At 52.9% G+C, this 13,013-nt stretch overlaps 1 protein-coding gene across 8 annotated transcripts in view; it reads right to left on the bottom strand.

Annotated features, from left to right (window-relative positions):
* TLE3 (TLE family member 3, transcriptional corepressor) overlaps positions 1–13,013 on the bottom strand; it is a 48,193-nt gene that overhangs the window by 18,594 nt on the left and 16,586 nt on the right. For 4 of the 8 annotated variants that reach the window (XM_055536855.1, XM_055536853.1, XM_055536854.1 and 1 more), the window contains exons 5-6: positions 7,011–7,073; positions 5,389–5,463 (exon numbers count right to left, since the gene is read on the bottom strand). In XM_055536855.1, coding sequence (XP_055392830.1) covers positions 5,389–5,463; positions 7,011–7,073 — 138 coding nt within the window. Of the gene's footprint in view, positions 1–5,358; positions 5,464–7,010; positions 7,074–13,013 lie in introns of all 8 variants that reach the window. The other 4 variants (XM_055536850.1, XM_055536848.1, XM_055536849.1 and 1 more) reach the window with 1 other exon arrangement.

A 13,013-nucleotide genomic window follows, 5' to 3' on the forward strand; every position in this document is an offset into this window, starting at 1 on the left:
CTGCAGGGCTCATTTTTCAGCAGAGGGGGAAAAGGCTGGGATTACAGCCATCGCTCAAGACCTGGGACGTCTCTTGGCGGGAAGTTTATGGAAGCTGCTGGTGGCCACTGGTCCGGGTTGTCTGCCCTGAGACGCCAGAGCAGACACAAAGTGGAGGTGTCTATCCTAAAGCCATCCACCCCCCAGAGGCAAGGCCCATGGAGATGCAGCTCGAACGGTTAGTTGGGACGAGGAGCGTCAGTGGGGCGTCCTGCTTCCTGAAAGGTGAGCCAGTGAGCCAGCCCCCGAGTCTTGCAACAGAGTCTATAACTGCAGCTGCAGTGTCTGTATGGAAGACACGGGCTTTCAAAGCTGTTTAGCGTCCAAGAGGGAGACGGTGGTTTTCTGGAGTGGCCCATGAAGCAGGTATGTCTTCTTTGCTACAGAGGAAAGGCAGCTTCCGTGTACTTCTCATCTTCAAGCACAAAAGAGCAGGACCCCCTGCACAGCCAGAAATTCCCCCGAGGTCTGCTCTGGATGGATGGAAGGCAGGGTCAGGAGCAGTCCAGCAGGCTCCAGGAGGCAAGGACAGACAGCCGACCTCCAAGGCTTCTGTCTCAGGGCGAGGACAGATGCCAGGGCTCGTCAGGTCAAGGGTCTGCTGACAAGCATCCTGGTTGTGACAGAGTGAGAAAAAAATCTCCGCAGCGGGGCGGCTGGCAGTGTTCCACCTGTCTCTCCATCCCAGTGTTGCAGGCAGGGCACAGCCATCCTCAGGCTGCTTTCCTGTCCCCATGACACATCTCTGACTTCAGAGGACGAGGGGAGGAAACACAGAGACATCCGAGTGGGAGGGTGACGGGGTTTTCAACTGGGGAGAAATGGGATCAAGCCCCCCATCCGAGGAGGCGCTGGGCTCAATTCTGCAGCAGCCAGTCTCCAGCTTCCACTGTCCCCTCTAAGACCAGGATCTGTCTGTCCATGAAGTGAAAGGAAGTCAACAAACCCCCTCAAACCCCCAGCCAGGGGGCAAGGCCCCTCGCGAGCGCCCCCTCCTCTTGCCTTTCACACTTCATGCCAGAACAGCAGCCTGTCAGAGAAGACATCCTGGGGGCAGGCGTGTGTCCCTGCCTCCCTCATGGGGGCAAAGTGCCAGGTCCTGGGCTCAGAACATAGGGCCACTCATTCACAGGGGACACTGACGGGAGGCCCTTGCTGGCCAAGTCTGTGTAACTGGATTATGCGCATCATGCTTCATGCCTCTGCTACCTGATTTAATGCTTCGCTTCTCAGGTTCATGATTTGGGTTAAACCTAGTGAAGTGGTCTAAGCCTTTCCAGGGCTGAGACCCACTGAGGACGTCCCAGCTGTATGAGATGGAGACTCCTCGCCTCCCAGGGGAGGGGAGAGCAGCCCCGACCTCTGCCTGGTCCTTCTACTTCTTGCCCACAGAAGTGGCCCCCCAGCTCCAGGTGAAATTGTGCATCTGTACTCTACTACAGCTTGGAGGGCTCACAACAATGCTGTTACTCCATTTCAGAGACAGGGACAGGCTCAGGGGCGGTGAAATGACCCTGCTAAGCCAAAGAGACCAGAGCCAGAATGCAAGCCCAGCGTGAATTTTCTCTACCATGGCCCCCGGCTGAGAGAAAAGGATGCGTTCATTCTAAGGCTCCCTTTCTGCACCATCCGTCCCCCTGTCAACCGAACCCAGCTCATCAGCACTGTGGAGGGAATGCAAGAACCTCAGGACTGGCTTCAGCACATCCTGTGCAATTTGTGACAAGCTACAACCTCCCTTTCTCTTCCTCACCCTCACCCCACCCCTACCTCACCTGAAAAAAAATAAGTAACCACCATCAAGGACCCACTGTGTAGCACAGGGATCACTGCTCAATATCCTACAATAACCTAAACGGGAAAAGAATTTCAACAAGAAGAGATACACGTGTATGTATAATCGAATCACTGCTATACACTCGAAACTAACACAACACTGATCAACTATACTCCAGTACAACTATACTCCAGAAAAAAAGCTACCAACACTTTATAATATCCTCTTCCGCTAACAATTTTCAAGGGAACACAGCCCAAATTTGTCAGTGGACAAGTGGGGTGAGTTGGTCACTTGATGCGAAGAGCCGACTCATTGGAAAAGACCCTGATGCTGAGAAAGATTGAGGGCAAGATAAGGGGGTGGCAGAGGATGAGATATTTAGATAACATCACTGACTCAATGGACATGAGTCTGAGCAAACACCAGGAGATAGTGAAGCACAGGGAAGCCTGGTGTGCTGCAATCCTTGGGTTCTCAAAGAGTCGGACGTGACTGAGCAACTGAACAGCAGCAGCAAGTGGGGTGAGAACCCCTCCACCTGCCAGGTTCAGTGACCTGGAGCCAGCGTGGAGCAAACTGAAACGTGAGCTCTGGAAGTGGTGGGTACCTTCAGCTCACTGTGTCTAATCTGCCTAGGGAAACCTTTTGCAAGTTGCTGACCAAGGGACAATACTCTGCCCCCCGCCCCCATGCTCAGGAATCTTTTGACTGTCTAAGGTTCCCTTAATAACCTGGATCCAAGAAGAGAGGATGTGGATCAGGTCTGCAGTAACCGGGTTTTGTAGGCCCTCCACGAGCACACACACACCTTCAGGCCTGCCTTCCCCAGATGGACATGAGTTCCCAGTGGCCCCACAGACCAGCAAGCCTGGGCCTCCGTCAGTCCCTCCATCCCCTTTCACCTGGAGGGGAGACACTAGAAATCCTCTAACTTGTGTGATAAACATGCCCCTCACTGCAGGCACGCCAGTGACCAGGCTTGTCAGATACCCGATCTCTCACCTCTCTCTGACATAAGCCAAGGCACGAAGGCAGAATCCTTCCAGCCCATGCCCAAGAGAGCCCCAGATGACTGACTGAAGCGGGCACATCATTCGACACTTGCCCAGCCCTTCACCTTTCCACAGATGAAGAAACAGGCCTGGAGGAACTAGGTGACTTGCCCAAGGCCCCTCAGCTCCAGACCAGGAGGCCGGGCCACTCCTCCCCGCAGAGGGGCAAATCCAGCTGTGCCATGGGGCAGGTACCAGCTGCTGTCGGGGCCCTCCCTTCCCTGCCTTTTACTGCTGGGGCAGGATTCCAGGCCCCTCACCACCTTCTTCCCATCACTCTCCTGAGTCAGCCGGCCACAAGCCCACTCTCCCTCTCCCTCCTTTGCAGGATGCCCTGGCTCAAGAGCCTGTCCGTAATTCCTGCCTTGTGAGGCTCTGGCAGGCTCAGCGATTAGACGGCTGCCTGCTTAATGACAGGGCGACGGCTGCGTTCACTCAGAGCCGGAGAAGCAATTACCTCGAAAATGGGGGTCACAGGCCCCACTCGTTGGCTTTAACTGAATTCCAATATCTGCCTCGAGCTGCCTTGACCTAACGCGTAGCTTCCTAAATACTCCTTGAAGGAAGCAGAGCTAATCCAAGCAGTGCTTCTTCTCCCCAATTCCACTTTTTCTTAGAACTTTTTTTTCAAAAACTATTTTCATAAGAGGATTTTAATTCCAAAGGGGGAGGCGGTCGGGGGAAGAGGTGACCCCACTGTGGCAGGGGTGGGAGGGCTGGGCCTACAGTATGGATGGGGGCGAGGGGCTGGGAGAGGAGAAACTTCAGAGAAGGCACTTCCCACCCTGAGCCCTTGCCCAGCACTCTCAGCACGGCCATCCAGCTGTGAACTGCCACTGAGGAGGAGGACACTGCCCCCACACAGGGCCGGACTGGGCAGGAGGTGGCAGGGGAGGAGTCCCGAGCTGACAGCCAGCCTGGGGCGTCTGGCCTGACTTTGCTCCTGAACCCTGTGTGACTGGCTGTCACTCCCAGCCTCTATAAAGCAAGGGCATCAGTTGAATCAGTCACTCTCCACCTCGGGCGCTTTCATGCACTGCCCCCGGCCCCTCACCAGGACATTTTGCAATGTCTGGAGACATTGTGGGGTGTCACAACTGTGTGTGGAGGTCACCGGCACCCAGTGGGTGGGGACCAGGGCTGCTGCTGAACACCCTCCCGTACAAAGCACCTGGCCCCAAAGTTCATGAGCCTAGAGGCTGCAGGACCCTGGGCTGGGTGGTCTCCGAGGAGATCTCAAACTGTACAATATGGTTTCCCTGCGGGGGGCTCTGCCTCCCAGATCACCAACTAGAAGCAGTAACCACCCACTCATGTTCTCCTTCCCGGCCTCCTCTCTGCTCCTCCTGCACAGCAGGTGAGGGTCTGCCCCTCCCCCACCACTCCCAGGATTCAGACCAGGCTAACGCTCCCCTGCCCAGCCATCCGCAGGCAACTCAGACCAGAAGGATGGAAGCCCATAACCATCATGGGTGCCACTGACATGATGAAGGGTGAGGATCCACCAGCATCACTCTGTCACTCCAACCCTGCCCTCCCAGCAGTCCTGGCCCAAAGAGATGAGCTGGTCCACCCCTCTCCTGTAACAGATGCAGAAACTAGGGTGCGAGGAAAAGACGGGATCTGCCTGAGGTCACATGGGAAAAAAGTGGAACTAGAACAGAGGGCCCCAGGTTTCTCCCCAGAATCAAGAGCCCAGTGACATTATTCATCCCACCAAGCCAGAACATTCTGCACCTTTAATTCCACCTTGAAATAATGACTGTACTTAAGGACAAGAAGAGGAGTGAAGACCAATCAAAGGGCTAGAGAGACACTAGCCAACCTGTCTACTGCTTCCCAAGCCAGACTATGTTTCAGAATGATCTGGAAAAACACAGATTCCCAGTCCCACCCCAGACTGATGGAAAAGAATTCTGAGGGGGGTGCCCTGGAATGTATATTGTTCAGAAGTTCCTTTGGGGATCCACACTCAGTCAGGAAGACCTGGCCAGGGGTCCTGGCTGGACTTCACACAGGTCCATGATAGGTGCTCAGCCAGGCAGCTCAGCGCACGGGACAGCAAGGCCCAGACCCGAGTGCCACAGCGCGCTTCACAGCACAGAACAGCAGAGACAGTTCTGACCTCAGGAGGCCAAAGAAGGGCGGATCTTTGCCAGGGAAGGGTCAGGCCCCCAGGGAGGTGGGAGAAATCAGGCTGGCCTCCAAGGTGATCCCAGAGCCCACCCCTTCTCTGTTGGAGATGCCAAAAGCCAGGGTAGGATGGGGCTGATGAATTTAGAGGTGGATTAGGGCTGGGTCAGATACCCCTTTAATCTGGGGACTGGGAGGCAACTGGGGAGCCACTGCGGAAGATAGCTAGGTGGGTCCAAGCCCGTGAGACACTGGGGGCACTGGAGCCCTGGGGCCGCCACTCTTTGGGGCCAGCTGAGGTCAGGGTCTGTCTCTGGTTATGGTAAATGGGAGGAATAAAAGGGCTATACACACGGTGAGAGGCAGACTGGGGAGTCCACGTACCCCAATGATGGCGTTCAGCTCTGTCATGGTGACCTGCTTGGCTCGCTCCACCGCCTGCGCCACCTGCTGCTGGTGCTGGAGGAACAAGGTCTGGGTTAGAGGTGGCGGCTTCCCTGCCCGAGGAGGCAGGGGGTGCGGGGACCACACGCGACGGGCAGGGTCACAGTCCTAACAGGAGGCAGGCCAGGGCCACGAACCAAAACAGGACTTGGGGGACGGGGAACCCTTTAAACCCTTTTCAATGAGCATGTATTACTTCTGTAATGAAAACGTCCCATAATTTTAAGTTAATATAAACGAGCCAAAAGATGGCTATTTGTCAACTATCGCCCTCTACCACAGGAAAAAAAATCTTTATTTGAGGCCTCTGAGAAAGAGCTGGACATCAGACGATGCTGCTGCATGGTTATTCCCCTTCTAAATGCAGCGACAGTGTTGTTGTCCATACAACAGGAAGGTGTCCTGTTTTTAGGAGAGGCAGCCTGAGAACGGAGAATGCTGTGAGTGGTCAGGATGTTTGCAACTACATTCGAAGGGTTCAGAAGAAAAGTACATGTATCTATACTCAACCTGTATCTATCTAAACAGAAAACAAACCAAAAAAGCACGTGTCTAAATAGGGAGCAAACATGGCACGATGAACCCTGATCTAAGCTATGGACTCAGGTGATGACGCTGAGATGCTGGGATGCTGATGGCGTGTGAGGCAGGGTCATCGGTTACTCCAGGGTGGGGTGCTGATGGTGGGGAGGCTAGGGGACAGCTCTGTACCGTCCACTCAGCTTTGCTATGAACCTCAAAGCACTATAAAAAATTAAGTCTTTTTTTTTTTTTTAATCTTTTTTAGAGCATTCATTCCCTTCAGCCTTGGGGTTGACTGGCTTCATAAGGCAGTTGTCTCCCCTAGTGGGCTGTGAGACCCGAGGGCATCACTTACATCCTGCTTTTACAGGAATTCAATCAGGTAAGGGTCAGTACTCTCACTCAAGACACCTAGCACCCAGGAGGGAGTGCAGGTGGAGGGGGCCTGGAGGGCAGCCCTGTCCGAGCTGCAGTAAGCTCTACGGGCCCCTCTCGGGCAGCCCACCCATCTGCCCTGCACCAAGGGGCCTCCTTGGAGAGGGTTTTCTCCTACCGCCCTCCAGTCCAGCCCTGTCTCAGGTGGGGGCCGGGGGGGAGTCTCCTGTAAAGAATGCTTAAAGATGACATGACTGACTCGGTTGTCCCTGATGAGTCAGAACCTTTGGGTAAGTGGTTCCCCCCAGAGGGTCTGGCTCCTGGCACTGACTGGACAGGCTTCCTTGCTCTTAGATGTCTCCAGGCGTGCATGCTGGGGCATGGGGAAGCTGAGGCTGGGAATGCTGGCTTGGACGGGCTGAAGGGTGGGAACAGGAAGAGGCAGAGGTACCCACTGCCCATTGTGGCTCCGTCACAGGCCGGGACCCTCCTCTTGGGGCTCAGGAGAAGCAGGGAACAGCTTCCACCTGAAGAAGGAGCAAACGGCCCCTCTGATATGCAAGAGAAGGTTGTAAAGCCCCAGGCTGTCAACTTCTGTCCACGTGAATGGATGGACAGGGGCCACTCTGGCAAGGCACAGAAGACAAAGCAAAAGAAGGTCTTACCTCTTGTGACAGGAAAGGCATGATCTGTGCTAAAATCGTGTTCAGCCTCTTCGCAATCTCTGTCTGCAAAGGGAAAGAGACTGCGTGAGGCTCAGGCAAATAAATCAAGTCGCCAAAATGTCAGACTGTGGAAGGGCAACCCCCCGCCAAACCACAGGCCCTCGACAGGCTCCATCCTTCCACCCTCTATGGACCTCCTGCCAGGAGGCCTCGCTGACTCCACAGCATGAAGCAATTCCTTCCCACTCCCTCCAACCAACCCAATTTCCAGGAGCTCCAATTTCCTATCAGAGGTGGTCTCCGTGTTTGGTTCAGAGTATACAGTTCACCTCCTCTGGAATGGAAGCCCTAACCAAAACAATGCAAAGCTAAACAAGAACAACCCCCATACCACCCACTGCGGCGAAACCTTTCATAAGAGCGAACGCAGCGCGGTGAGAAGGAACTGCTTTGCCCAGTGGCCCCACGGGCAACTGCAATTCAGACTCTCAGACGCCCAGACACATCAGGAGGTGGTGGAAGACCCCCGGATGCATGTGCCAAGTGCTCCCTGGGGCTAGCCTCATGCCCAGTGATGTGCAGCTGAGAGGGTTTCCCTCACTCCCACTTCCCACTGCTGCCTCTCCCCCCACAGACCAATCCCTCGCCCTTCTAGTGCTGTCCAGCCGGAAATCCCACCATCGATGCTTCCTTCTGGAGAGATCAAGCCTTGCCTTCTCTAAGATGCTGCTCAGGACGTAACTATCGGAACCCTAGCCCTTCATCTAAGCTGATCACAGAAAGGCAGATCAATTCTCTGCCCCACCCCTAACGCTCCAGAAAAGATCACATTCCGAAAAACATCAACTGGGGGCTTCCCTGGTGGTCCAGTGGCTAAGACTGCGCTCAAAATACAAGGGGCCCGAGTTCAGCCTCTGGTCAGGGAACTAGACCCCACATGCTGCAATGAAGACTGAGGATCCTGCATGTTGCAATTAACATCCAAATAAATCACAGCCAAATAAATAAGTATTAAAAAAATTAAAAAGAAGAAAGAAAAAATCAACTGTTTTTGCCATCCATCTATGTGAGCCATCTCAAATGAAGAATGGTTTAAAAAAAAGAAAAAAGAGTGGGGCTAAATGGTTAACAGTCCAGACAGGAAGGCTGAGGACCACTGACAGACAAGTCTCAGAATCGCCTCTCTTATCCCATTCTGAATCCCAAGGCTGCCGGGACTGAGGTCCCAGAGCTGGCTTCAGAGCTCTCATCAGCACATAGCAATCTTTGAGAGACAAAACCATGACAACAGCCTTTAAAAATCTGTGATCATCTGCATGTCAAATGACTCCGGATGAGAAATGCTTGTGCATTTAAAGGAAAAGCAAAGCTGTCTGAAGGCTTACAAGCAGACCCGGGCCCTAAGGAGAATTGGTGGGGCCAGCGCTCCTACTACCCCCACCCCCCACCACAACCCGTCCCCAGCCACTGATGAAGATGCCTCTGGTTGGTGAAGAGACGGGTCTCAGGCTAGGAATCTGTGGGCTTTTGTGGCCCCACATCCCGGGGCTGCTGGCTGCAGTGCAGGTTCCAACACAGACCCCCCTTGTCCAGAGCAGCAGGGGCTCCTGGGTGGGGATCGCAGATCACAGCTCTCTCCCGGAACACTCTAGACTGGGCACTGGGGATAAAGCAAGTCTTTGGTGCGAAAGACTGTCCCTCATATCCTGGACCAACCAGTGCCAATAATGGTCCCATTTCCAAACGCATCCTTGGCTGAGTTCCAAGGGAGGGACCACAGCCATATCTGTACTTTTGGGGTTTACTTCAGCAAGGACACTGTACAGGAGGGTTTGCCACAGCATCCGTGCTAGCCACATATGTGCTCAGTCGTGTCTGGCTCTTTGTGACCCCATGGACGACAGCCTGCCAGGCTCCTCTTGTTCACAGGATTTCCCAGGCAAGAATACTGGAGTGGGTTGCCATTTCCTCCTCCAGGGGATCTTCCCGACCCAGGGATCAAGCCTGAGTCTCCTGCATTGCAGGTGGATTCTTCACCACTGAGCCACCTGAGACGCCACGCTACGCACATTTGGGGCCAGAGAAAACTCTGTTGGGTGGGGCTGTTCTGGGCACTGTAGAGTTTTTAGCAGCAGCCCTGGCCTCTGCCCACTAGATGCCCATCATTCATACTTATAAGGCTCCTGGGACGATTACTAACTATTATATAAATTATTAATCTAGGTAAGTGGAAAGAGTTCTAGTCCAAAATAGGGCCCCTTCTCATTTCTTTTCACTTTTTCTTCTCCCACATTGATTGATAGTGGGAAAGGGAGATGAAATATAACAGTCAGAATTGTATACATCAGGAATTCTAGAAACAATCAGCTCAGTCCAAACCTGTAGAGAACAACATAATCACTCACCTGTCACATGTTTATGCGCCAAATAAGACTAGAAAGTTTTATTTAAAACACAAAGCAAAGAGAAATAAACAAAATAAATCATCCTTACCAATGAGCTTAGGGAGCTCACTGGTCCAATGTCTCTTACCTCAAATGACTGGCATAGCAGAGACTGGTACATGCTAGATGCCCAGTAAAATCTAGAGACAAAAGAATCTCACTGGTTTCCCTGCATATGTGTTTCAAGACTTCATATTACACTCCCCTGGCTGGGGATGTGGGCCTGCCTCAGTGTGGGCAGCATTAGGGAGAGGGACAGTGGTGGACAAAGTGCTGACCTACAACCGGGAGATGGAGCGGGCAGCAGCTCAAGCAGCGGTCAAGCCAGACCAGTCACAAGGCACCCAGCGGGTCCCTAGCTGTTGCCCGCTTCTCAGCCAGGAAGGCAGGCGGCAGGCTCTGAACCTTCCCTGTCACTTTGGCCCACTCAGTAACTATAGGTCTTACCATCTTTAAGGCGGGTGGTTATCAAGGAGTCCTGTGTGTGCATGCTAAGTCACTTTAGTCGTGCCTGGCTCTTTGTGACACTTTGGATTGAAGCCCACCAGGCTCCTCTCTGTCCATTGGATTCTCCAGGCAAGAATACTGGAGTGGGTTGCCATGCCTTCCCCCCAGGGGATCTTCCCCAACCCAGGGACTGAACCTAGGTCTCCTCCATCTCCTGCATCAGCAGGCAGGTGCTTTACACTATCGCCACCTCGGAAGCCCATAAAGGAGTCCTAGCTTTTGCTTACTTCCTCTAGCAAACAGGTCAAGTGTCAAGATTTTGTTAGGTGAAGGGACAAAATAAGAAGTAGCCAACCAGCCTTCCCCTTCCCCGCATCTTTTAGCAAACGTGTGGCCATAGGCTGCCTCCAGGTGGAATCTTCCCCTGCAGGGCCTGGTCCAAAGCCCAGCATCCTCTGGTTATGAGGAACAACCTGCTGGGATTCATGGAGCTCCAACTGGTTCCAGGCTTGGCATCCAGGCTACAAGATGACCACGGCTGGGTCGCTCAGAGCAAGTCCCCTCTCATCTCTCCTTTCCACCACGGGGAACAGTTCTTGCCTCCCAACCCCACAAGTCAACCAAGAGTCAGCAGAACAAGATACAGAATATTCCAGAGGCTTGGGATATCAACCTTCAGGCTCTCTCCTGGGGCCCAGACTCAATGAAGACCAGCTTCTCTGAGAGGCAGTAAGGACTCTGGTCCATCATGGGTCAGGACTACATAGGGTTGAGGGGTAGGGGAGGGAGGTGGTGTCACCCTTGGTCCCTGTTCTTGGGTCTGGGGATTTCTTTCTGGGGGGAAGTGGGGGTGGAGAAAGTATGCAAACCCCATCCCTCCCAGCTGGGACTGTCCCCTGCCATGGGCAGCACTGCCCTCCTGGTCTCCCCACCACATGGAAGCAGGAATTGAGCCTTGGTCATCTCTAAACCCGTGGCTCGGTGGTAAAGAATCCTCCTGCAATGCAGGAGACAAGGGAGAAGTGGGTTCCATTCCTTGGTTGGGAAGATCCCCAGGAGAAGGAAATGGCAACCCACTGCAGTCTTCTTGCCTGGGAAATCCCATGGACAGAGGAGCCTGGCAGCTACAATCCACGGGGTTGCAAAGAGTCAGACACGACGGGGCAACTAACCACACAGACCAATCCAAACCTGAGTTCAGCATACAGCAGAGGGCCAGAGAATGAACAGGAAAATTGTTCCCTAAATGACTTTAATTCTTTAATGTTTATTTTTTTGAGGGTGGTAACTGAGGACGGGAAGCTCTGCAAATAGAAAGTTGGCCTGACAGAACCACTCTTAACAATAATAATAATGGCTAACATCCACAGATCCAGCTGTTCTGAGCATTTTACACGTGTGAGCTCACAGGAACCCTATAGGAAAGGCACTTCCTATAAATCTCCAGTTTTCAGATGGAGAAACTGACGCCTGGCAATTAAGCAACTTCACTAAACGACTTCCTACCAAGAAGCCAAATTTCGACATTTTGAGAGAGCTCAGAGAAGCATTTTTGAAAGAAAAACTACTGTCAGGGTTAATAATTGACAGCATTTCCGATTAGAACAGCTGTTAAAACAGCATTTGATCCAATTCAAACAAGCTCTAAACATTCAGTTCCAAGAAAGGGAAGAAAAAAAGAATCAAGACGTGTGGCTTTAACAGTCAGGACAGGTCACAAATCACAAACTGGAACTAGAGCCTACGTTGGAAAAGTCCTTCTGCCAATGCCGGGCATCCCGTTATCAACATGGCAGCTGGGGCTCGCGGGGTGGACCTCCACCCTTCCCTCCATCGCGGCCTCAGCAAAGCCTCTGCCTTCGAGTCAGAGCCTTGGAGGGGAACCTGGGAGGAGGCGAGTGCCAGGCAGCCGGAGGATGGCTTCCTTTGGAAAAAGGTGTTTGGGGAGCCTGGTGCTGCCTTTGAAAGTTTCTTTTTAAGTGTGGTTCAAAGAAGGCAGCTTTGCTGGTGGAAAAACATCATTCCTCAGAAGGAACTAATCTACTCAACACAGAGAGGCGTGCACAGAGATCCTGCGAAATCCGGAGTCTGCGCTCCCAACTGGCTCTGGCTGCGGGAGGAACATCTGCCCCACGTCTCCATCGAGACTGTTAAGCAAATAAATGTCGGAACACAGGATAGTAGGGGGCGAGTGTAATTTCCCCAAGAGCTGCCTGCTCAGTGTGCCTTAGGAACTCCCATTCACGCAATCATCTCCTCACTGTAGCAGGATCTCGGAGCATCCTGCTATAAACAGAGGGCTTTCTCAAAGTACACTGCTCCAGTCACAGCCGGCCACTCACATTTGCTGTAGTTCCCATCCTTCTGACCTTTGACCCAGGACACTTAAGGGAGATGGAACCTGCCCTTGTCCCACACCCTCAGCAGCCTCTTGCTCCTGGCCTGCAGCCTTTAGCCAGTCTTTGGCTTTTCTTTTAATTTAAATGCCTGCTCAAGAAACAGCTGACAGCCACTTCCCTGAGACTCTCTCTCTGGTATTTAAACTGCCAGGTACTGATCAGGTCTAGAAAATGCAGACTTCATTCTAACCTCAGCCAAATACAAACAAGGAGAGAGAGAGGAACCTGACTGCTTTAGAGTTCTGAACCCTGAGCCACACAGAAATGACCTGCATGGCTTTGGGCAAATCCCTTCCCTCAACTGGGCTTCAATTTTATTGTCTGCAAAAGAGGGGGACGATAATAAGATCCAAGAGCCATCGTTTAGAGTTTGAGAATACTAAATGCTCCCAAGTTGCTCTGTGACACAGGGATTCCTCCAGAAAGCTCAGAAAAGTAGAGCCGAGCATGAGTTTAAAGGACGAGCAAAGATGCAAGCCACCTTGAAATGTGGATGGACCTTGAAATGTGGATGGATGCTGAGTGGTGTGGGCGAGACTGGGGCTGGCTGGGGCTTGGTCCTCAGACCAGTCTTCATGGCATGCGAACCATTCGAGTGTGTCCATCAGCCAAACTGCCCACAACAGTCACAGAGCGTGCAAAAGCAGGGATGTCCTATCCTATCTGTGAGTGTCCAGCTGCTCCTGTCTGGGTTCTTTCCATGATTCACAAGG

The sequence above is a fragment of the Bubalus kerabau genome, chromosome 10 (assembly GCF_029407905.1).
Source record: "Bubalus kerabau isolate K-KA32 ecotype Philippines breed swamp buffalo chromosome 10, PCC_UOA_SB_1v2, whole genome shotgun sequence".
Taxonomy (NCBI): domain Eukaryota; kingdom Metazoa; phylum Chordata; class Mammalia; order Artiodactyla; family Bovidae; genus Bubalus; species Bubalus kerabau.